The sequence below is a fragment of the Balearica regulorum genome, chromosome 3 (genome assembly GCF_011004875.1).
Source record: "Balearica regulorum gibbericeps isolate bBalReg1 chromosome 3, bBalReg1.pri, whole genome shotgun sequence".
NCBI lineage: Eukaryota > Metazoa > Chordata > Aves > Gruiformes > Gruidae > Balearica > Balearica regulorum.
The window spans coordinates 26,170,067-26,195,709 of record NC_046186.1 but is presented as its reverse complement, the minus strand read 5'-3'; the positions used below and the strand labels follow the sequence as shown (position 1 = coordinate 26,195,709).

General features: G+C 39.1%; 1 protein-coding gene across 1 annotated transcript in view; it reads right to left on the bottom strand.

Annotated features, from left to right (window-relative positions):
- AGPAT5 (1-acylglycerol-3-phosphate O-acyltransferase 5) overlaps positions 1–25,643 on the bottom strand; it is a 61,517-nt gene that overhangs the window by 20,683 nt on the left and 15,191 nt on the right. The window contains exons 2-5 of the mRNA XM_075747341.1: positions 24,176–24,245; positions 23,852–23,967; positions 17,766–17,855; positions 9,894–9,984 (exon numbers count right to left, since the gene is read on the bottom strand). Coding sequence (XP_075603456.1) covers positions 9,894–9,984; positions 17,766–17,855; positions 23,852–23,967; positions 24,176–24,245 — 367 coding nt within the window. The remainder of the gene's footprint in view (positions 1–9,893; positions 9,985–17,765; positions 17,856–23,851; positions 23,968–24,175; positions 24,246–25,643) is intronic.

The following is a 25,643-nucleotide window of genomic DNA, read 5'->3' as shown; positions in this document are numbered from 1 at the left end:
AGTATTGTGGTATTGCTTTTAATATCTTTCTTCTTGCAAAATCAATTAAAAAAGATACTGTATTATGTCCTGATTTTGTACTGAATTTCTCTCTCTTGCTGGGCAAAGCATACTTTGATTTAATATTATGAAAATATCTACTGAGCACTGTAAAATAATGCTAGTTTCTAAATGGCTCTAACATTCTTATATTTGAAAATTTCAGTATAAATCATTATCTTGATTTCTTAATACTTGCTAATAATCTCCTTGTCTGAACACAGAGATAAAAGCTGATTTACTAGCACTACTTCTGAAGTCATTGTTCAAAGCTTTACCGGCAATAGCGATAACTGTCTATGCAAAATGTTATATGGATCATGTAAATATTTTGAAGCATAACATAGTGGTAGTGTTTTCTTAGCTTGTGAGCTGTTACATCAAACAGCTAATTATGTTATGTTTCCAAATGTTTACTCTGCAAATGAAGCGTCGAATATTCTAGTGTTGTGTCAGCAAGGGTATTAGTGTGGACATTCCACTCAACACAACTCCTGGGGATCCAAATTCCCAAACATATTCTAAACCCCACTGTCATTCCTTTCCTGCCCAACTCATCTTCCCCTTAACCAAACTATTACTGTGGGGAAGAAGAAGGGAGAACAGGCTTCAGAGAGACCTGAATCCTCTAGACAAATTAATTTAGGTATCTAAGAGTAGTTGGTGCTGAGTTTTTTGAATCCATGGCCAGTTTTGGTGATGAAGATGCTCAGTAACAATCTGTGAAGTGCAACTGTAGAACAAGTCCCTCTTACTCCACGTGCTACCAGTGAACTCTTGAAGATTTAAGTACAAAGTGAGTATGCATCTAATTAAAATCAATAAAAAAAGTCCATAATCCATTACTCAGAAACACTCCAGTGCATGACAAACATGCAGAAACAACAGGAGTTCAGCACATCCTTTAAAAGAATCTGTTTTATAAAAACATTAAGCGCGCATTCTTGCAATTACTTAATGATCTTTGCTAAAATCAACATAACAGAATTTAAACCCAAGTAGTTACAGAATAGCTACCTTGGCGAGCTGCCTGCATCCAATTCACAAAGCACACTGTGCTTAAACTGTTTTTAATGTTGTGCAATACTAAGTTAGGACTCTCTGTCAAAGTATTTGAGGTCGTGAGATTTTATTTTAAATGCCAAAGAAAATGAACAAGATGTCTAATGTAATACTCTACCTTAAAATGCTGTAGCTTTGCTCTTCTATGTTAGCTAACTTTTAAATGATAAGCTGACATAAAAATATGAAAATAATATGAAAATCTGAAGAAATACGGTCAGCAATGGTACTTCAAATATCATCTGTTTACTAGACTATAGAAAAATGCTGAATTATTTCAGAAATTCTGCAAAAAACCTGAATGAAATCAAGTAAGGTTTTAGTCTGGCAAGTACAAAGGCCCAAATCATTCAAGTCTATAGAAGAGAATTTTTATCTAAACACAAAAGAACAAGAAAGACCAAACAAAACATCATTTATCTAACCTCTCAGGATGAAGTTACATATATAGCTGAGTACAACTCTATGGAGATCTCTCTTTCTCTTCCCTTCATCTATGCCAGAAACTCAGAGAGCTGTTCAGTGCAGGCAGGCCACCTACATTTTGAGACTTGGACACCAATAGTCATATCTGTACCCCTGACGTGCACATCCCCCATATTTTTAAATGAAAAGAATTAAAAAAACAGCTTTAAATTAAGAATACCCTATGCATATTACATTAGCATTACCACATTTCATCAAGAAGTGTTATGATAACAGGAAAATTGCTTGATAATTTCAGTGAAAGTTAGGAAAATGGATGTCAAAATTAGTTTGAGGGTTTCACCCCAAAAAAACCCCTTGTTTCTTGACAATAATACAAAAACTGAAAGCAGGGTGAAAACCAATTAATTTATTTCAATACTAATTAGATCTTTCCTTCCTTAATTTTTCCTTTTTCATGTGCACAGGAGTGATATTAGACTGAAAGCTTTGCAGTTACCTGGTGTGTCCCAAGTACTCGCCCAACACTGAGTTCCCACCAGCCTTCTGGAATTCCCCCAGTGATTGAAGCCTTACTTATTGAAACTAGAGTAAGACTTATAAAAATCACATATGGTGGGAGACCTCATCTGTTTGTATACTAGTATTCCATCGACTTACATAAATAGGACTCAACTGATGATAGTATTAAAAATTTGCATGCTCTTGTAAAAAGTGTTTTCTGCTACCATGGACTAAAGTACAAGAAAGGCAAGTAGTCCCCTCAAGAAGACTATGACTATCCCATAGCAAAACACAGGAGACACAGCACTTTCGCACATTTTCTTCTGTGATGGATATCTACAGAAAAACAAGGCAGCTTCTTGCTTTCCTAAATTTCATTTCCTAAAGATGACTTTTAAGAAGAGAAATTCTTTCTTCATCCTAATGGTATATCTCTCAAATACTACTCAAGGTCCACACCCCACTCTTTTTTAAAAAAAATTATAATCTCCTTTCCACATCTCACTGTGCACTTTTAAATCAAGCTTGCTTACATGAAAGCGTGTGGAAAATGTATCACCAAAAGCTGTTTTCTTTAGAGACAGTTCCAAATAACATTTATGGATATTAAATACTTGAGATTGCTTTAAAATACAATCTAAAGCCAATGCCAAGATCTAGAAGGGAAACATTTTCGATTAGTTGAAATACCTCTTTTTTACATGACCTGTAAAAGCAATGTTGAGATAAGCATATCCTGCACATACAAACATGCAAAAAGCATGATAGTAGTCAAGATAAACTTAGCATTAAAAACATTTACATTTGCAACTTTTCTGCATAAAAACAAGGGAGATGATAAATGAATACCTGAGATGTTTGCTTGATTAAATGACCTTTGTTAGAAATCAAACATTAATACAAAATTCCATGAATGCTTTTCACCAGGGAAGATTGGCTTGCTTTTGCTGAATGAAGACAAAACAAGTTATATTTAACAAGCTTCTTACCCCTTTCTCTTTGGCTTTTCAGAGTTAGTAACATTAGGAGTAGGAGAGCTTTGGATTATATTTATTTTCAAATCTTTATAATGCCATTTCTTATCATTTGGATAAAATTCATGTTCTAATAAGCCTAAGAAATTTGTGGTTGTTTGGAACATTGTAGAGGTCTAACTCATAGAATCATAGAATGGTTTGGGTTGGAAGGGACCTCAAAGATCATCTAGTTCCAACCCTCCCCGCCACAGGCAGGGACACCCTCCACTAGACCACGTAGCCCAAAGCCCCATTCAACCTGGCCTTGAACACTGCCAGGGAGGGGGCATCCACAACCTCTCTGGGCAACCTGTTCCAGTGCCTCACCACTCTCACAATAAAGAATTTCTTCCTAACATCTAATCTAAATCAACCTTCCTTCAGCTTGAACCCATTACCCCTTGTCCTGTCACTACACTCCCTCATAAACAGTCCCTCACCATCTTTCCTGTAGGCCCCCTTCAGAAACTGGTAAGCTGCAATTAGATCTCCCCGGAGCCACCTTTTCTCAAGGCTGAACAATCCCAACTCTCTCAGCCTGTCCTCACAGGAGAGGTGCTCCAGCCCTCTGATCAGCTTCGTGGCCCTCCTCTGGACTCTCTCCAACAGCTCCATGTCTCTCCTGTACTGGGGGCCCCCAGAGCTGGATGCAGTACTCCAGGTGGGGTCTCACAAGAGTGGAGTAGAGGGGCAGGATCACCTCCCTTGACCTGCTGGTCACGCCTCTTTTGATGCAGCCCAGGACACAGTTGGCTTTCTGGGCTGCAAGCGCACACTGCCGGCTCATGTTGAACTTCTCATCAATCAATACCCCCAAGTTCTTCTCCTGAGGGCTGCTTTCAATCCATTCCTTGCCCAGCCTATAGTCGTGCTTGGGATTGTGCCGACCCACGTGCAGGACCTTGCATTTGGCCTTGTTGAACTTCATGCGGTTCGCACGGGCCCACCTCTCCAGCCTGTCAAGGTCCCTCTGGATGGCATCCCTTCCCTCCAGCGTGTCGACCACACCACGCAGCTTGGTGTTGTCAGCAAACTTGCTGAGGGTGCACTCGATCCCACTGTCCATGTCACCAACAAAGATGTTGAACAGTGCCGGTCCCAGTACCGACCCCTGAGGAACACCACTCGTCACCATTCTCCACTTGGACATTGAGCTGTTGATCACAACTCTTTGAGTGCGACCATCCAGCCAATTCCTTATCCACCGCGTGGTCCATCCATCAAATCCATGTCCCTCCAATTTAGAGACAAGGACGTTGTGCGGAACAGTGTCACATGCCTTGCACAAGTCCAGGTAGATTACGTCAGTTGCCCTTCCCTTATCCACGGACGCTGTAACCCCATCATAGAAGGCCACCAAGTTTGTCAGGCACGATTTGCCCCTAGTGAAGCCGTGCTGGCTGTCACCAATCACCTCCTTGTTTTCCATGTGCCTGAGCATAGTCTCCAGGAGGGTCTGCTCCATGATCTTGCCAGGCACGGAGGTGAGACTGACCGGCGTGTCGTTCCCTGGGTCTTCCTTTTTTCCCTTCTTAAAAGTGGGGGTTATGTTCCCCCTCTTCCAGTCGGCGGGAACTTTGCCAGACCGCCAGGACTTCTCAAACATGATGGCGAGTGGCCTGGCCACTTCATCCGCCAGTTCCCTCGAGACCCGCAGATGCAACTCATCAGGTCCCATGGACTTGTGCACCTTCAGGTTCCTTAGACAGTCTCGAACCTGATCTTCTCCTACAGTGGGCGGTTCTGCATTCTCCCAGTCCCTGCCTTCTGTGACCTGGGCAGTGTGGCTCAAGCATTTGTCAGTGAAGACTGAGGCAAAGAAGTTGCCGAGTACCTTATTCTGGGTAACCAGGTCACCCGTTTCATTCTGGAGGGGACCTACATTTTCCCTTGTCCTCCTCTTACCGCTGACATACCTATAGAAGCTTTTCTGGTTGTCCTTGACATCCCTGGCCAGATTTAATTCTATCAGGGCTTTGGCCTTCCTAACCTGATCCCTGGCTGCTTGGACAGTTTCTCTGTATTTCTCCCAGGCTATTTGCCCTTGCTTCCACCCTCTGTAGGCTTCCTTTTTTTGTTTGACTTTGCCCAGGAGCTCCTTGTTCATCCATGGGGACCTCTTGGTGGATTTGCTTGACTTCCTCTTTTTGGGATGCAACTCCTAGAAAACGATCAGAAATCTATACATATGTATTTTGGTAACATATAAATGGAACAAATTTTATACCAGAAGCTGGTACAAGAAATAATTATCATGTATTTTGTGGGTTTCATAGAAATTTTGTTCTATAGTCTAGTACCAGTAAAAAGATCCAGCCTTAGAAGATGTACAGTTTGAAATAAATATTACAAAATAAAAATTACTACTTCTAATATTACGACAGGCTTACAGTTAAATCCCTATGAAAATAGAAGTGTCATCTACATATTATAATTCCCTGGATTCAGCGACTCAAGCCCACTGACTAGTATGGAATAATCGCTGCACTTTTAAGATGCCTGAAGTAAGAGATCAGTGCCTAAAAGGTGTTACCAGTATGTAAGTCACCTGAATGACTGGATCAGTTTTTGTAGACAGGAATCACGTTAGCCAACTGCTCCCTTACAATGGAAAACTAAAGCAAACTCTAAACTAAGATTACTGACTACATACTTAAGTAGTGGAAGTTAGATGGCAAAAGCTCAGGAGAAAAGGGGCAAAACACATACCTTCACATTCTTCGATCTTCGAGAGAGAGTGGAGTGAGAAATATTTCATTTGCTATGAGAATCTTACAAGATGTCCCATTAGAAACACATTAGTGACCAACTACACTGAAACTGGGAGAAAAAGAGAGCCCTTCCTGATCGCGATTGCTGGAATTGCCTTATGCAGTCACCTCCTTCCTGTAAGGAGAGTACAACAAATAGCATCTGGTTCAAATCCAGCTATATGGCACGTATCCCCATTGGCTTGGAAGTGGGGAATGTTTCATTTGCCTCCAACAGAAACATGAAAATCCAACAGAGGACGTCATCTGACATTCTGGCAACATTGCTGATGTGGTTTGCTGTGGCTGTGAAACCCCAGAAAATACTGCTATTTTGGCCAACAAAGAGAAATGCATGATTAATTTTCTCTACTCCATAGAATTTAACTACTTCTATGAAAAACTCCTGCATTAACCCTATGATAAATAGCCAAACAACTCAGTTTTAGAGAGGTGATTTTTGTTTTTGAACTTTGGGAAGAGCATTTTTCCTTCCCCAATGCAATCAAACGTATTTTGATTTTAAAATGCTGCCTGTTCTATCCTGGGTAAAACTCTGATCTGACTGGAATTCTGTGTCACTTGTAAAACATATAGAGTGAGTAATCTTCAGTTTCTGAGGGTACTAGCATTACCCTTAGATGATAACATTCTCAGTTTATCACCATAAAGCCAGTATTCCTGGAAGTACTTCATAGAAGTATGCAACTTTCTATTTCTATTTTATTCTATTTGTTTTCTATTTCACTGAATACAGTTATGGTGTACAGAACTTCAAACAGAGTTCAAATTAATTAGAATAGTTTTGCTGTGTCAAATCCATCAATGCTGAAGGCTAATACGCATATGCCAGTCTCTAGCATGAAAACCAGGAATATCAATGCCCTAATTTTATCATTTTTACCTCTAGATGGTTTTAGCATTCTTTAGTTTTAATAAACAAAATCTTGGCAGTACATTCAACTTGAACTTTGCAAGGTAGTTAATGACAAATTTGCAAGACCAGTTCATGGGTTTCATTTTTTACTGTATAATAGCCTTTATTTCTTTCTAAAAATAGTAAGAAAGTACCTGGCTCTACTCCTTCCCTAGAAGTTTCTCTGTGCTTTATAGCGTTCAGTCTCAACTTATTCATATCCAGATCTACCCTGTGTGTTTGATTTGCCTGTGTTTCAGAAAGAGGAAATCCATCTGCTTTTGCTAGAAGTCCAGGTTTTGTGAAGAACCCAAGTCCTATGGCAGAACAAACTGTAACATGACATATTACCAGTATTTTAAAAAGTTGCCTCTTTCAAGGGCAGCCTCAATCACCTTTATATTCTTTTGCTGTTTGATATCCTTCCATCCTATTCACAGATAGATAAGCTTTATCTATATATTCATATCAATGAGGAAAGACATAAAAGTTGAAATCAGTAACGTGAGAGTATGTCTTTGGATGTTAACCTAAGACTTTTCTTCTTTTTTTTTTCTAATTTCTTTTTGTTGAACTGGTCCTAGGACCAACCGTAAAGAGACAGTAACTGTGTCCAAAACTGGTGTTTACTTAAAAAAAAAAGAACATCAATGTATGAGATGCAGCTCATCAGCTGGTCACACTAAGACCAGGTGATTAAGTTCAGCCCAATAATTCTTAAACCAATGAAACTTCTCTAGAAAAGAATCCAGCCCATGGAGAGTAAAAGTAAACACAAACCCCATAAAACCTTTTCATACTTCCTCTCTGCAAAACTACTGAAACATATACATACACTTGTGTCAAAAACAGTATTTTAGGCAGCATGATAAACATGAGTTATGCTTGTGCTCTAAGAACAGCTTTGTTATCTTTGGGTACAGTATCTCTGCTCATAACATCAATTTGAAGTTTAATTCTTCTTAATTAAACTACTTTTTCCAATATTACACTTGCACTATTTTCTCAACATATAAATTGTGCAAAAATGTAGGAAAAAATCATAAAGCTTACATTTTAAGGTATAAAACAAACAAAAATCCCCTGCATGTCTGTAAAGCCAACACTGCAGCACTGTGCTCTGTAACAAATATACTAAGACGACAAGACTAAATTATCAGACTTCTTAATATTCTCATGAGGAATTAAATACAAATTTTAAACTAGAAGTTACAGTACATCCTCATTCCTCTGACTCGCAAAACTACTGGGCATTACTACCTTTCCTAAAACTGTAGGAAATAATAAGCTCCAAGGATCTTTAGACAAGCATGCAAGTGTGTGTTTTTAGTTCAGCTCGGCAGTATCACATAACAGCCCTCGCACGCTTACAAGGAGCGCAGCCAGGACTCAATCCACACGCAACCAACTGGTGAGGCGTTTGGTCACGGCTCCCATGCTGCAGCCCCAGCACGCAACCAGGACCATGGTGGCACTGGGGCTGCTCAGTGAAAGCTGCAAGCTGGGGCCAGCACCGCTGCACAGCGGCGTGGTGGGACCCTGGGGAGTCATCATCATCTCCCACTGGTGGCCATGCAGAGTTCCCCATCCTCCCGGTTCCCTGATGTGCTGGTATGTGCCTCTTACTAGCATGTGCCTCGTGGCTCTTAGCCGTCAGAATAGTTTGGTGTGCAGTTTTCAGTGTCAGCCATCCCTGCTTCTCAGCATACTTGTACGAGGGATGCTCTAATTCAAGCAAGTATCAATCCTCGCATGAACTTGCTGGGGAGCAAGGTCCAATACAGACTGCTTCCCATTCTTTCCACATAAAAAGTTGAGGAGAGACCAACAATGAGAATTTAGAAATGGGGAAAAGCAGATCAATAGGATTCTGCACTAGAATAGGAGATGCTTCCTGTTTAATAAATATTTGTCTTGAGAGTTTTAAAAAGAGTAACGCTTACAAAATAAAAGCAGACCAATACCAGAGAGAAAAAGACTAGAAGAAATGAACAGGTGCTCTGAAAGCACAAAAGCAGTGGTTTACTGTTTTGCAGCCTGTAAAGATATAATTAAGAGGTTTATTAAAATAATAATGGCAACAACAAGAGCCCTTTCTTTTCCCTGAAAAAAAGAGGAGAGAGGAAAAAAACCCCTATCAAACACCCCCTCTGAACTCTCAAAGAACTGCCAACCTAAATGAAACATTTGACTTTCATTTCCGACAGGAAACTGAAGCCATGAATAAATACACTATGACTTAAGCTCTCCTGCTCATACACGCAAACAAATTCCATTCTTCCCAAGGAGGAGAAGAAAAGCATATATCCTTTTGGACAAGAGCTAACAATACTTAATAGCTTGATGATATCAACAGGCTGATTCACAGACTTGTGAATTCATTTCAGTGTGTCACAGAAATGAACTTACCAGACCTATTTGTTACTCTTTGTTTACCTTCAGAGTGAATTATTTCACTTTTGGTCAACAGGAAAAAACAAAATCAGGAAACATGTTCACTGAACTGTTGGACTTAAAAGTTTACGTGTATTGTGCATATGAGAAAAATGAAAAAGCTTGGGACCCTTAGTTTTTTTGCAAGCCTTTCCAAAGATGAAGTAATTCCATCTGTACTTACAGAGACGACGCCAACAATCAAAGTGACTACAGAATAAAGTTCAACCAAGGAAGGGTGAGACGGGAAGGTGAGAGAGGAACAAATCCAAGAAGCCATGATATTACTGACAGCAATTAAAAAAAGATGTGATCAAAGACTTTTTCTTTTAAGGCATAACAATCTCTAGGCAAAATATTTTTTGTATCAAGTAACAACTGTAATGGGAGTTACAGTGTCAACTTAGAACAGTGCCCTGATCCAGTGTAGGTAATTCTTATGTCCCTGAAGGAGCAAAAAAAGAAGTGTCCATAAATACACAGATATACATAGAAACTAAAGAGAAGTTTTGTGAGAAGTAATACTTTTGCACAATGTGAAATGCATGAAGTATCTGTATATAAGCTACTCTCATCCTACTCTGTGATAAGAGAAACACAAACACTGGCTTATACTATTCTAACCTGTAAGTATCAATCAGGCAGGCTTAATAGTCCAGTGAAGGTGAGATCATGTTATATAACAATTTCATATAATATATGTTAACACCGTAACAAAATAATTATTTCAAAACTTTTTTTGCTTACCTTCCTTTTCAGCAAATGATTGACTGTCTGCAATGACTTTTGGTATTTCTGGATTGTAACGAGTCCCCTCTGGAAAAATCACTAAATACATCTGTGGGATTGAAAAGAAACAAAACAGACAAGTTGTTACAATGAATGTAAACCGATTCCTTTTACAGAAGTTATCATCAGTTGACAGGTCCATATTGTATTTAGTTACCACCATCAGTTACTGTAAGGATCTAAAGAAAATCAGAATACTTGAGCTGAAATTTCTTAGGCCTAAGAAACTTACTGTTTGGGGTTCAAAATAATTTTCTTTGAATGTACACCATAGAAAGTTGCCCAGGTGATTTAAGAAGGGAGACAGCACACATCAACAGAAGTGAGCAAGTCAGGAGCAGCTGATATCAACAACAGTATCCATTTTAAGTGGGATAAAAGGAGATTTTGAGAAGACAGTCAAGTAAGCAAAGACCTCTCCAGTAATATTCAACTCAAAACATAGCTTCTGCCCCTTGACATGTCACAGATTACCTAAATGATAATTTTTTTGCTTTAATACAGATCTTGCACCTAATCTTTCTTCACACTGAAATCTACAGTTAATTCCATTCATAACCAAAAATACTATTAATTGAAATTATGATACATCAGCTATCTTATGTGCCTTTATGCATCTCACTGTATTAGATATTAAATATATTATGAACTTAAACTGATAGTTTAGCATAATCTGAACTTTAAAATCACATTCCTTCAAGCATGCATGTCTGCAAAGTTACATTTCCCAAGCAAATGGATTTGCTTGGCTACTCAGCAGTAACCATCTATGTGTTCTCAGATCCTTACACAGGTAGAAGTTGCCTAAGTATCTGCATATCTGAATGTAAAATAATGTACCAAACAAAGGCAGTCAAATTTGATGAATTCTCCATTTACTTTTGAAACAGAACAGAGGTTTCCATCTTTCTCTCTTTTTTGTGGCTGTCTTGTGTAATATCCTGCATACAAAGTTGATGTAAAACATTACTTAAGCAGTGAAAATTTCATACTGGGGGCTCATCTGCAGAAGAAAAGACTACTGCCACAAATGGTAACTAGCATGGAGTTGAATGTCAACTGACACATTCATAGTAAAATCATGCCCATTGTGCCTAGACTAAGTAGCTTGTTAGCTTTGCAAGAAATATTTGAAAGAAAAGAGAGAGTGGATTTACACAACAGTCAACGGAGGATTATCAGTGAGTACAGTAGGATACTGGCAAGTAGGAGTGCACATCATGAAACGATGCAAAGTAAAATAAAAGCTCCGGAGAGACACAGAGGAATATAATTTTGTGCTTCTGACCCAGAAAACAGCAATGTGCTGGTATGTGCAACTTAATGATTACAGAACAGCTAGAGAAAAGGCTGAATGCAAAAAGACAGGACCCAGCAAGCAAACTCTCCAGAATCACCCCACAGCGAGGAAGGTCGAAAGATGTGCTAAAATGCAGAGGAGGGAAGAAATCTGGGAAGTGTGCCAACCAGTGAAGACAGCAGGAGCTCAAGAAGAGAATGGAGCACACAGCCTAAAATCTGGTGGAGGAAAAAGAATGAAAATATATTAAGAATGGCAAAACCAGTGTCAGTAGAGCGGAGTAAAGAGAGCTAGAGGAAAGAAAGGCTGTACTTGTCACAGCATGTTTGGGGAGGAGGAGAACTGGCAGATTGCAGAGGCAGGTGAAGTCCTGAAGAATGCTCAAGGACCAGCAGAAACCCAAGATGTATACAGATTTGGTGGGGAAAGAACAAAAGAAAATGGGTTTAAAAGGAAAGGTGCTTATTTTATTCTAACAGGACAGTAGCGTAAGCACGAGTACAAGAATCCTTAGACCCAGATGCAGTCCACACCTCCCCTAGTCATGTATACATTTCATCTATGAAGTATACTGTTGAGATATTTAAGTGGCTAAGTAAAACTTTTTAGAGTTAGCTGGAAAGGGCATAATATTCAAATCCAGATGCATTTTTTTTCATAAACGTGCTCATACTCAAACCACTTAATTTGGATTCTTAAAATGGTACTCAAAGATGAGGTTACTCCTACTCCTCATTAAAGAATGAATGCTCAGCTCCAAGGGATGTAGTGGATATAACAGGTTATAATTGACAGAGAAAAGAAAGAGAATCACACAGGACAAGAATACCATTCTTGATAAAGAGATCAGCACTTAAAAGCATGCAACAACATTACCAGTCTTCAAAGCAGATAATCAGCCATTAAAAGCTGATTACACAACACAGAATAGTATCTACTTACCCCAGTTCTACATGTGTAATACAAAGCAGGGGTTGAAATTATATTTTAATTATTCTTGTAAACCTCAAATACAAGCAGCTGAACAGGTTTGTTGACCAGAATCTGAGTATCTCTGAATTGAAAGGAGACCAACAAGACAGAGAAGAGGCCTTTGCTTTAAATTCAGCATATATAAATCTAATATGTAGCTGGTTAGGACTACTTTACCTGAGTAAAATTAATGAATGTAAACAGATTTCCTACTTATACTCATGTACAGTCCTGCACAACGCAAAGTTATTCTGCCAGTGCAATTCAGCCTAACAAATCTACTTGTATGACTGGCTTTTCTCTTCTCCCATGGGCAGCAGAAGCTAAATCCTTAAGCACTATTTTCAAAGATTTTAAGAAGTATAAAACTCTAAGATTTTAATAACTAGATAAGCTCCCCTGAACTTGGATAAAGAACTGTTGAGTTGTAGGAGCATTTTAACAGCCTAGAAACACCAGGTGCAGCTAAGGCAATTTTTAATACTTAATTTTTCATTTAGGGCAATTAACTACAGAAACGTTATGCACTTTATCACAGTGACTGCAAAATACAGTGCTTGTGTTCAAAATGGGGTAGAAAGTTTTGTATTACCACAGTCCCTGATTCACTGATATATCAATTTTAACCCAAGCTGAGTAGGTCCTTATGTTTGGTACTTTCATGCCTGTTTCTGTGTAATGGGTGGGTGTCGATACACTTGGTATCTCTCGTCAATTTGGAAGCTTCAAGGAGTGGATCAGGATTCCTTTAGTAGAACCCTACTGATTCTTGTTGGAGCCAGAAAACCAGAAAAGAGGCAGGGGGTGCCCACAGAGTCCCCAGCGTAACGTCGGTGGACTTGCCACAATCCACAAATGAAATGAATGGATGATGATAACTGTTTTTACCCGAACAACTCTGTTCATTTCCCCAGTGTTGTCAAGATCTCCCTGGCAAAAAGAAATAGCAGTGGCACTGAGAGGGGCTGTGCTTCCAGAGGGGGGAGTAGGGCAGCCAAGAAGCCCCTGAGATAGCTTAGGGTGCCACGAAAGGAGCTGGTTTGTATGGGTGGAGCAGGGGAAAGGGGCACCAAGCAGCACACGAATCCCTGGCGTACATAAAGTCAACCCAGATACCATAAGCATACAGCAAGAAGAGGGAATAAAGAGAAAACCTGGCTGAGGACAGGGCTTTGGAGGGTGTCCTGGAGAGAGTAAGTGCCACTGTAGAAGAACATAGGGCGTCAAGAAGTGGTAACTACTGACTAAAGATATCTTGCATTTACTGTGCTGTTGCTGGGTTGGTGACAAGGGGAAAACAATCATACATTTTCATTTACAAAGTTCAAAATTATATTAAACAATGCATTTGCTTAATTTTAATATTATTATTGCATCCTGACAGCTAGTCAGATTCGTATCTGAATCCATTTAGACCACTGCCTAAAAGATACGCTCCTGGTGAAATGGATGAGAAACATTAACACTCAGATCAATAACCAAAAAAAGACAGGATATGAGAAAGCATATCTGGTATAATTGGAATAAAATACAAAAGGTGATGTGAGGAAAACAGGCAAGGACATCCAGGATTTACAGAGAAGTCATCAGGGATTTGCAAATTAGTAACTATATGACAAAATAATTACATTAAGCCTTATAGCAATTGTATTAATGTATCTGTCCCCTCCAGGTTTTTACTGTTTGCTTGGCACTGCTTCATGTGATAAAGATTTATTCTGTCACTGACTGAATAACAAAAACAAAACACATAGTAACCAGCTAAATATTGGCTGTACTGGGTTAAATCGCACATCTCAGAATGCAGATTTCCTACTCTCGATGCATGATAAAAAGAAATATAAGTTACATTTTCATTTATCAAACTGAATAGTTTGCTGTTCAGAAGAGTTAACTTTCTTTAAAAAAACAAGCAGATTGAGCATATCAAGTGTCAGCTGGATATACTGTTACATTGAGAAATGTGTTTGTCTTCTTATGGCTTACATTAAAACAACATTAACACAAAAATGTCCTTCAAACTGTGTGACAGTCTGCTCTCACAACAAGACATAAGATTGCAATTTGTTAACAATCCGCCAAATTTTACGTAATTTTAAACAAAATCGTACCACTTCAACTGAGTTTTGCCAAGAAAAAGCCCAATAATGAACCATGAGTGTATAGTTCAACGAGTTTGAGAAGCAAAATAATTTCCAGAGAGAAATAAGAAAATTTATTAGTTCAAGATCTCCACTAAGAAAAAACAGGTGCAACAGCATTTCAGTCTAGCATCAGAGTTTTGCGCACATCTCTCATTGCTGCGCTGCATTAGGAAGAAGAGTGGGCCAACTGCGAACAGCAGGACAGAAAAAGGGGCTGTTTAAGGCAGGCAGATGGGTAGAAGTCATAAGACAAGGTGAGCAAGGAGCACCATGCAGTCCACCGTCCCTGCACAAAATCAAGCATACCAGATCACTAATCCAGTTCTGCTGTGAATGTACAGGCCAAGAGGCAGCCGTATTTTTCCTGTCCATGTTCTACCTCCAATTTCCTTTCCATAAAAATAAAATAAAAAAAGATAAAAAGAACCACCACATGACATGAGGCAATAAAACAACTAAAGGCCTTGCTACGCTAATGAGAACAGAAGACTGGTTCTGCCTTCCTACACATCTTCAGTTTCTTAATGGGAACAGGGATGGCTCCAGAGTGAACATTAATCTTCTGGATTATTTTGTTTAAACTGTACATGGAGAGAAACTGTAAATAACAAAGTGACCCTTAACACCGATTCCTGTCCATCTCCTCTTTATTGGCATATAATTCTTTCCTCAGCAGCTGAAAGGCAAGCTGTTATCTAACACTACATTAAAGAAAGTACTACACCACAGTGGTGCAGAATGACCAAGCAACCATAGCTGCTCACTAAACTGAGGAAAAGCCCACCTTGAGCTGTAGCATCCAGTGCATGAATTTTAATAAAAAACTCCCAGAGTAGTAGATTAGTTATTTTTGCATGAAGCTGATGAGTTCAGGGCACTTGCTTTTCTGATTAAAATGTCTTCATTTTAAAAGCAATATAGTTGCTTATGAATGTCATGCTAAGTTCCAGAACTGCAGTTTCTTCATGAATAATGCAGTAAGGACACAGGTTATCATGTTCTTCTCCCAGTAGTAATTGTAGGTTAAAGGGCATTTACAGACTCTACATTTAAATTTTCAGATAAAATGGATTATAGAAAATTTAGTTGTCCCTCAAATGATAACTCAATAGTTTGTGTCTTTTACAGCAGATGCAAACATTTATCTCAGTAAACAGGGTTTTGACAGCTTTGGTTTTGTAAAACTCAAGTGTCATTCCCTCCATGGTTTAACTGAAAAAGATTTAAACCAGAATGTATTTCTGCAGCAGTTACACTTGTATCTCTTCTATACTGCTACCCTAGATAATACGACAAAAATAGCAGCAACTGCCTGGTAAGCATGTCCAGGTTCTGTGCACATTTCCAACACCACCAAACTTCTAGATAGCCAAATTACACCAAAAAACCCCAAATGTACCCCAAGTGGTCCCAAACTCATTTGGAATTAGCTTAGATCAGTTAGGTATAGGTTTTCAATCCACACAAGACTGAGGAGGGAGAAGAAAGATGATTCCAGAAAAAAAAAGCCTTCTGGATTTATTTCATTTATTAATCACAAGTAGACATCCACCATGGAAAGTAGAACCCACAGTGGATGTAGCTTTAAAGAAAAGCTTTATCTTTATACTTCCCCTTACATTCCGGTTGGGCTAAAATCACACACTGGCCTGTCCAGTCAATTTACAGCACTGGAGCAACACTGAACATCATCTGCAGGTTTCCAGAGAGACTCACAATTAGATGAGTTTCTAGGCACATCTTTATAAGATTGTATTAAAAAAAGAAATTCCACGTTTCTATAAAGCAGACTAATTTAATGCAGAGTTCAAACCAAGACTCCTATCACAATCACAACATTATTATTACGACAAACCCCTGCATTTTTGGGGGTGGAGAGGGAAGCCAGAAAGCTAGACTCAACCAGAAGCTGCCTCTCTGGCTAGCAAGAAATCCATGGGCCTATGCAGGAAAACACCCTGCTAAGATATTTCATCCATATTAATTAAAGCAAACTTAACCAGCACTCTGCAGGGGGAGCAACCGCTTAGGAGGATGACTACAAATAGGTTTCATACATCCTGCAATTTGTCTTTGCTTATTCCATTATACTGCAAGTTTTACAGAAAGTAGAAAATTTGCCACTAACCTACAGAAAATAACTTGATGGAATGCAACCTTTTCACATCCCAGGACCCTCCCCGGTAATGCAGGCACAAGTTACCACTACTGAATATGACCATCTTCTCCATGTGGACATCATTAGACATTGGACAGCAGAAGTTTAGTTGTAATGTATTTCTGGCCTTTGTAACTTCTATGCTAAAACCAAAATAGATCCACTTTCTTATCTTAATGAAAAACAAACAAAAAAAATGCTTGTTCATGCTAAATCTTACTTCAAGACAAAATGAGTTTGAGCACTGTCCTAAACAGGGAAACTTTACTCATTTAAGCCTCTCAATAAGCAAGCATAAGGCCAGTTTACTTTTTCAACACAGACACATGCACAAACATGAACACACCATCTCCAATAAATAAAAACTAAAAAATATGAAGACTATTATGAAGGTCAAAACAACCTATGCATTCCTTTTACCCAAACCTCAGCTTATAAAGGGTTTGACAGTATATGGAGTGGCAACTCCTAATCACATCACTGTAAATAAAATGAAAGCGTAACTGTTCTGTTTCAAGGCTTGCTGAGTTGGTTTTCTTAAGTCTCGCCAAAAAAGCGGAAAACATTTTAATGCACAGCAAGTAATGGAAGCGTAGCACAGTGATTCTAACCACTGAGCCACAAACCATACAGGGAGTCATGAGAAAAGTCACTTGGCACTAACAATCATTCTTCAAATAGAAAATTATCAAGAGTTCGGGGTTTTTGGGTTTTTTTTGGTTTTTTTTTTTTTTGCCTCCAGGCGTAGCAGACAAAGTTACTCAGTTCTAAGATGTCACTGCTGTTAAAAATGATTGATCATTGGAATGACTAATTAAGACTTGGTAAGAATGGTTCCTGACTTTCAGAAGATCAAACAAGTGGTATTCTACAAAAATACCAGTCTCTGACAAGCACACAGTCATCAAAACGTTGTCTTTTGAAACACAGGAAACACTGACAGTGCTTTCTCAATGAAGGTGCTATAGCTCACGTTCTAAGATTTAGTCCAGATCCCCCCTGCCCTCTACAGACAGGATCACAAAGTTCGTGCCATTCATAAAGGACTAGTCAAATTTTCCGAAGTTTAATTAGAGGTATCACTCTAATCACAGAAAGTAACTGTAAAAATACAGAAAGAAAACAAATCCATGATTACCATCTTGTAGTTTGCAGGTATCAGGCATGACTCATTTCTCCAATAAGCCTTTGCCATTAAAAAAAAAATAAAAAAAATCAAAGAAATGAGAAGTAGGGGAAGGAAGGTATAATCTTACCGGAGTCTCAGCTTTCATCTGGGCCCGCAACTTCTCTCTCATTTCTTTTTCATTGAATTTGGCACTTCTTTTTACATAGACTCCTCCATGCTAACAGAGCAAAAAAAAAAGGTATTAAATATTTAAGCAGTTTAACGTATAATACTTGATAGAACAAACAAGATGACAAAGACAAGTCACCTTTATGACTCATGCTACAAATTGCCCACAAAACGTTTTCTCCTAGGATGAAAGCACTTGAAACTAATTTTACATTTGCAGGTACTTAAGTTCACAAAATCTGTTTAAATAAAGATCAGATGTAAACATAAAATAAAATAAAAAAAAATCCTGAGACATCTGAAGTGTCTTGTTTAAAGGTGTTAAATAATTAACTTGAAGATGACATTGCAACCGACTCCAGGGATTGATCTATCTATTCCTGACAACACTGCCAAGCAGCTTAACTAGAATTCAAGGGAAAAATAATAATAATAAAAAAAAAATAACTGCACAACTGAAGTTACTCGCATACAAGTACTTATAGATCAGCGTTTTCAATTTTACGGGCCCACTCTTAAATAGTGACTAATGCAAATACTGGAATTACAAGTATTGTACCTATGCATGCAAAATTTATGAGTAGCACAAAAGTAACTAGCATAGATCTTGAAAACTTCCATGCACTTTATTAGAGAATCAAGCTTTTAATAAAGGTCCTGCACATGGGTTGGGGCAATCCCCAGCACAAATACAGGCTGGGCGGAGAATGGATTGAGAGCAGCCCTGAGGAGAAGGACTTGGGGGTGTTGGTTGATGAGAAGCTCAACATGAGAGTCCAGAGGAGGGCTAAGCTGATCAGAGGGCTGGAGCATCTCTCCTATGAGGACAAGCTGAGAGAGTTGGGATTGTTCAGCCTGGAGAAAAGGCAGCTCTGGGGAGATCTAATTGTGGCTTACCAGTACCTGAAGGGGCCTACAGGAAAGATGGTGAGGGACTGTTTATGAGGGAGTGTAGTGACAGGACAAGGGGTAATGGGTTCAAGCTGAAGGAGGGTCAATTTAGATTAGATGTTAGTAAGAAATTCTTTACTGTGAGGGTGGTGAGGCACTGGAACAGGTTGCTCAGAGAGGTTGTGGAGGCCCCATCCCTGGAAGTGTTTAAGGCCAGGTTGGATGAGGCTTTGGGCAACGTGGTCTAGTGGAGGGCGTCCCTGCCCTTGGCAGGGGGGTTGGAACTAGGTGATCTTTAAGGTCCTTTCCAACCCAAACCCATTCTATGACTCTATGAGCCAGCAGTGTGTGCTTGCCAGAAAGCCAACTGTATCCTGGGCTGCATCAAAAGAGGCGTGACCAGCAGGTCAAGGGAGGTGATCCTGCCCCTCTACTCTGCTCTCATGAGACCCCACTTGGAGTACTGCATCCAGCTCTGGGGGCCCCCAGTACAAGACAGACATGGAGCTATTGGAGCAAGTCCAGAGGAGGGCCACAAAGAAGATCAGAGGGCTGGAGCACCTCTCCTGTGAAGACAGGCTGAGAGAGTTGGGATCGTTCAGCCTGGAGAAGAGAAGGCTCTGGGGAGACCTTATAGCAGCCTTCCAGTACCTAAAGGGGGGCTACAGGAAAGCTGGAGAGGGACTGTTTATGAGGGAGTGTAGTGACAGGACAAGGGGTAAGGGGTTCAAACTGGCAGAGGGTAGATTTAGATTAGATGTTAGAAAGAAATTCTTCACTGTGAGGGTGGTGAGGCACTGGAACAGGTTGCCCAGAGAGGTTGTGGATGTCCCCTCCCTGGAAGCGTTCAAGGCCAGGTTGGATGGGGCTTTGGGCAACGTGGTCCAGTGGAGGGTGTCCCTGCCCATGGCAGGGGAGTTGGAACTAAATGATCTTTGATGTCCCTTCCAGTCCAAACAATTCTACGATTCCCCTCTTCCATCGCTTTATCTGCAGTATAGCTACAGCAGGATGTAAACAAACATGCTCCAAAATGAACTACTGGTACAATGACTTCTGGAGGGGGAAAAAAAAACAACAAAAAACCCCCTACCTGTAAATAACAGAATTTCATTCTTACAGTACATTATTTTTATGGGTTTCCTAACTGATTCCCTAACTTGATAGTACTCTTTTCTGTCCACCCTGACTGTTGGCATTAGGATTCGTTAAATAATTTCTGTGCATTTATGGTTTTACACACTTTTAACAGAAAGTTGACAGTAAGTGTCTTATCTCAGTAAAAAATACAGCACATTGTAGAAACAGGGGTGGTGGTGCGTGTGCTGTTATTTTATTTGCATGTCATGGACAGGAATAAAGTTTGAGTGGTTAGGAGGAGGCAGGCAGAAGAGGCAGTTATGCAAAGTGCTTTCGGCCTTTGCTTTTCATGGTGTGGAGAGATAGCCATGCAGCTGTTTAGCTAGTGTTATTTGATGTGACTTTGAAGTCATTCTCCAAAAACTGCAGTGAAAATGAACAGAAAGTCAATGGTGCATTAACTCCGTATTAAATATTCTGTCTTAACATTATTACCTGTGGTTCCCTTCCAAGGTGAAGCAGCCAGCTGCAACACTCAGCTGTGCTGCTGTGGCTGGCAGGGCAGGCACCAAAACCAAGAACAGAATCCCCCAGTTCACCAAGCTTGGCCTGTAGCAGGCTGGAGCATCATACCAGCACCATTCCACAAGCAGTTTACCAGTCCCGGATAGATAGTAGTGTGAACAGAAAGATATTCCACCAGCTGTGCAGCAGAGTGCCACATGTTATCTACACAATCCACATGTAAGACCATTTTTAAGATAATGACACCGTTAAAGGGAAGTAGAAGTCTTATTCTGTACAGCGACACTCACCACAACAACCACTTTCAGGAAGGGCAAACTCAGTTTGGTATGAAAAATAATGCATCTACTATACAAGACTTCCAAGTAATTGGTAAGTCATCATTCTGTGTGAACTCAGTGAGGTCAAGCTTTGAAAAATGAGGGAAGGCTGGAATCAAAGTCTTCCCATATTTTTCAAATTAATAACCAGCTGCAGTAAACTGGGAAAATATTGAACTACTTTTTCCTTGTTTAATTTGTGAACTTGAAGAAATCAAGTTACTGTTGTACAGTTTGCTTAGGGACACCACAACACCAAAGACAGGTTTGGTGTCCCCACCTCAGACTTTTTAATGCTCAGAAATAAATGTGTACTTCTTAAGTAAATACGTTAAGTGACTACATACTCGTAAGAACAGACAAGTTACACATTGTAAGATCACCATTCACTGCATACAACCCAACTACATAAACATGTCAGCTCCCCTATAGCACAAGGTTACAAAGCTGAAGAGAGGCACGTTGCCATACTAGCTAAATATTTGGTTAAAATTCAGTACTGACCAAAAAGGTGCGCAAGCTGATGCTGAATAACAGAAAAGACAAAGACATATTTCCTATGTTAAAAAGTCAGGCAAACTCTGGGATATCAAAAATATTTATCAAAATTACATTCCAGCCTCACCAGGTGGTATAAGATGAATAGGAGCTAGCTGCATTTTGGTGGAGAAAGATAGGGCAAAAAAAAAATTCAGATCCACCCAAAAATAATAAAGCCAGCTTTATGAAAAGAAATAGCTCTACCTAATAAACCAAATCCGGAACATAATAGGTTAATTTAAGTGGTTCTTTTCTTGCTATTAGATTCTCCAAAGAAGAATGCTAGTTATGCAAGTGTATATAGCTCAAATTCCCCAATTTGTATTGCATTTCCTTTTCAGTAAGAGATCAAATATATGAACACTTTTCAAAACAGATTTCTGGAAGTACTGTTTTTAACTTTGTAATTTTTTTCCGTTGTACTTTAAAAGCCCTTCTCTCAGTCAACAATGGATTATGTTTACAAATATACTTCCTTTGTGCCTGAATTTCGCTCTCCTGGACATCCAGACCACGTTTATTTCCAAACAGGATGTTTACCTGAGGTAGGGAATAAGAATTCCGTGAGCATGGCGTAATTAGGTGGCTCTGGAAACTTTTAGTGGAGTGTAAGTGACATCACTGACAGAACATCAACAGGAAGGGCAGGAAGTGTTTTATGTTTTTGCACTGTTTGGTGTGATAAAAACAATAAAAATACCTATTAGCTTGCACTGCAGTCCTGCTGTATCCCGTCTCGGTCATTTAAACACACACGCATCGCCACTGTTAGTAAGATGCCTTTCATTTGTGTCACTGAATATTTATATATATAATCATCCCCCACTACACCTTGTAGTAGTTTTATGCTTTGAGGAATCTGAAGCTGAACAGATTTTATTTAATATATATGTTTTGATTAAAAATGTAGGCTACATTCAGATTAATTTCCACAGGAACTTTCTTTTAACAGGCAATATAGCGGTCAGGAAACTGAGTGCCGGATATTCCAGATAGCAATAGTAATTTTCCAAAATCTGGAAAAAAAAAATCATTTCTGGACACCTAGTGATAGCAGATAGAATATATATCCTGTCTGTATTTAATTAAAGCATGCTTAAATCACCACCAATGTAATGACCACAGGCAAGGACAAAGAATAAAATATTTCCATGCAGCAGACTGGTCACTTTAGTGAAAGAAAAATGTAGAGAACCAGAGTCATTAGTGGGGACAAGCATTAGACAGAGAGGTCCATTTTCTCCCAGTGGATACCCTCAGTGAGGTATGACAGGGTGTGACAGTCTCTACTTATTTAGGGGACTGGGACAGCAAACCCACAATAAAAAGAAATCATGAACAGTTTTCTGATTTTCTCTGCAGCATATTTTTTAATAAACATAGCAATTTTAGAAGAAAGGATGGCAACCGCCCATGCTTCAGTCTAGATTTATAGCCTACTAAGGCATTCATCCAAAAGACAACAAACATTTTCAACCATCAAGCTGAAGACATGGAACCTGCTTCTCCCAATCTCTCGGGGGACACTAACCTCTTACACACTGAACAGACTGAACCTCAACCACTACCTGTGCTCTAAAGATAAAATGGTGAGAGATTTCACACCCTAGAGGTGGGCATCTTATGTGACATGATCCAAGACTCTGAACCTCTGTTCAAACTAGGTACCTAAAAGGCTACATCTGATTGCTGAGAAAGGCCACCATTTAAGAGGCTTCCTGTTCTTCAGCAAACTAATTAGGCAGTTCATGGCTTTGTACCTCCCCTCGCCCAACACTCTCTAAACCCAATCCAATTTACATTAGCTTCTCGGAGACAAAGTTTCAGAGTCAACTGCCACACAAGGGCTATTCTGCCTCCTCCCCTCTTCTCACCCATGGCTGTATACTCAAAATTTTCCCCCTTTTGCTGGTTCTAGGAATCAACTGATCTGACTTGACTTACGGATGCAAGCATGCAAGTGGTGAGAGGAAGGGAGGAATGTACAGCCAAAGAAGAGGGAGAGAGTAAAGCCTCCTATTCGGACATATGACTGTAGCTGTCTAATCTTCATACATTCCTTTACCAACTAATATATAGTTCAAATCATACCCAGTGTAGTATTTCTCTCAATATCCCCCATCCCCTTGGACAGAGTTGACAGTCAATTCAATCAAACTGCCTAATTAAAAGTATTTTTTCCACGGAGGCTGGGATATACTTTTCCTCTACACTATACTAAGGTCCAATTTTCTTCTTTTATATTGTGCTAAAACTAAACAATTGAAAAATAATTAAGTACAACACAGCACTGTCAATTTACTCCCAACTTGTAGCATGACAAAAAAAACCCCAAACCACAGAATGAAAAAGTCTGTTTACAACTACTGCTAAGTAGTGTTTTGGATTGTAAAAAGAACGAAGTTCTAAAATATTCTGAAATGCTTCTATAACAGACTCTACAGTTTTAATTCTAGTAATAAACATGGTCCCTAAAAAGTATTAATTTAGAAAGTAAACTGATTCTTTAATAACTGTCTCTCAAATAAGATACACATCTAATTACACTGAGTGAAACCAGCTATTTTCATGTTCAAATAAACAAGTGCCAGGTCAGAACTACATCTTCCCAGCACACACGGTAAATCGAAGAAAAGTACATCTTACATATTTGACCCACAAACAGCAAGGGAAAAGTGAATGGGCTTACCTGTGAAAAATACCACCCGTACAGCGGAAGCCATTTTAACCCATCTTTCAAGACATACCGGACATGCCCCAGAGCGTTCTGCCTAATTGCCAGCATGTCCGCAATAATCCAATCAACTGCAAAGACAAAAGCCAAAAATGTTTAGTTAAACTAGTTTTTAATTGCCACTGATGAAACAAAAAGTGCATGTTGTACATATACATATCGTTAAAGGTTTCTGAACTAGAAGTTCTTGCTCGTTAGGGCAAGGCTGGAAGGAGACATAGTAAACAGATAAGCAAATTTTTTAAATCTATAAAAGTGCTAAGACAAAAATATACAAACCTGTACACTGATGATTTGATAAATATATTACATTTTCTTTATTTTTTGGCAAATCCCCGTAGAGTATTACCTAAAAAAAGAAATGTAGCATTACTTTATTATAATTTTCATTGCATTAGGCAGCGATGAGATCCACTGCAGTAATTAGCTATTTACTAGGAAAACTGCCAGCAAGTTAGCACCATTAACAGAAAAACGCTCCATCACCACATCAGCACCCATCATGCATACAATTGACTTATCAACAAAGAAGTGAATATTAATTAATGAGGTCTTAAGCAAGCTATTCTGTTCCTGTGCCTCAGCCCTAGAACTGGATCCATGGAAGGTGACCTACATCGACAAGATCCCTACATTAATATAATTAAAGAGGAACCACAGACGTGTAGAAAACCATCATTTAACTTTATACATCTAATGAATAAGACATGCTTTGGCCAGACATTTGTTAGCAGTCAATCTAAAATGCTAAGTATTCCTGGATTAGATAAAGAACAATATCTCAAGCATTTGCCATAATTTTAACCATCAAGAACCAATAAAAAAGGATGAGGTTGAGGGGTGTCTTTAAATGGGTCTTAAGCTTCCAGCTAGCAGGTTTTGGTTTGGGTTTTTTTTTTTTTTGTTATTACAAGGATAATGCCTTGTATTGTAATGATGGGCAAAATCCCCACATAAAGCTGTACGTTTTACATTCATGCTGTTCCTCCTTCAAAAATGCAACAGCACTGTTGATCAATTTTTTTTTTTTCAATGCAAGAAACCAGATATAGGCAAAGTGAGATATTCAGTAAATACGTGAACAAGAGATCATCCAGCATACAGTACAGAGAACATTAATTATTTAATTAAAAAAAAAGAAAAAAAAGGCACGCACAACAAATTTTAACTGAACATTATTTGTAACAGTTGACAAGTATACTCTGAACAGCATCCAAGAAATTCAAACAAGATTTTGAATAGCTGTAGGAGTAATTTTCTCCTTAATGTTCCAGGAGAATTTATAACCTTGCTGCTGACACTCTAGGTACCACACACTATTTAGTGCAAGGTAGCAGTCAGAGGGTCTGATCTTACAGTTCGGGTGCAAAAATTCCACTGAAATAGAAAATTATCTTCCTACTCTTACTTATGGGGTTAAAGCTTCATTTTTCAAGCGTACATTCTTCCAGCAGTGTTATGCACTAGGTCCATAAATACTGTTTTCTTTAATTTCAAGTTAAGATTCAACTATGCAGTTTCTGGCAAAGACTGTTTTAAAGGAAGGGAAAAGGCTCAATACAACAAATCACGAAACCAGAAGGTCCTCAATGCTATTGGTGCTTTTTTAAAACATAAGAAAATGAGAGCAAGAACAAAACAAAAACTGCCCTTGACACTGTAAGAGCTGCACCACACAAGAAACAGGGTTTGAAATACACAATTTTTAACTTCATTTGTAAGAATGTCCACTTTAATGTACAAAGGC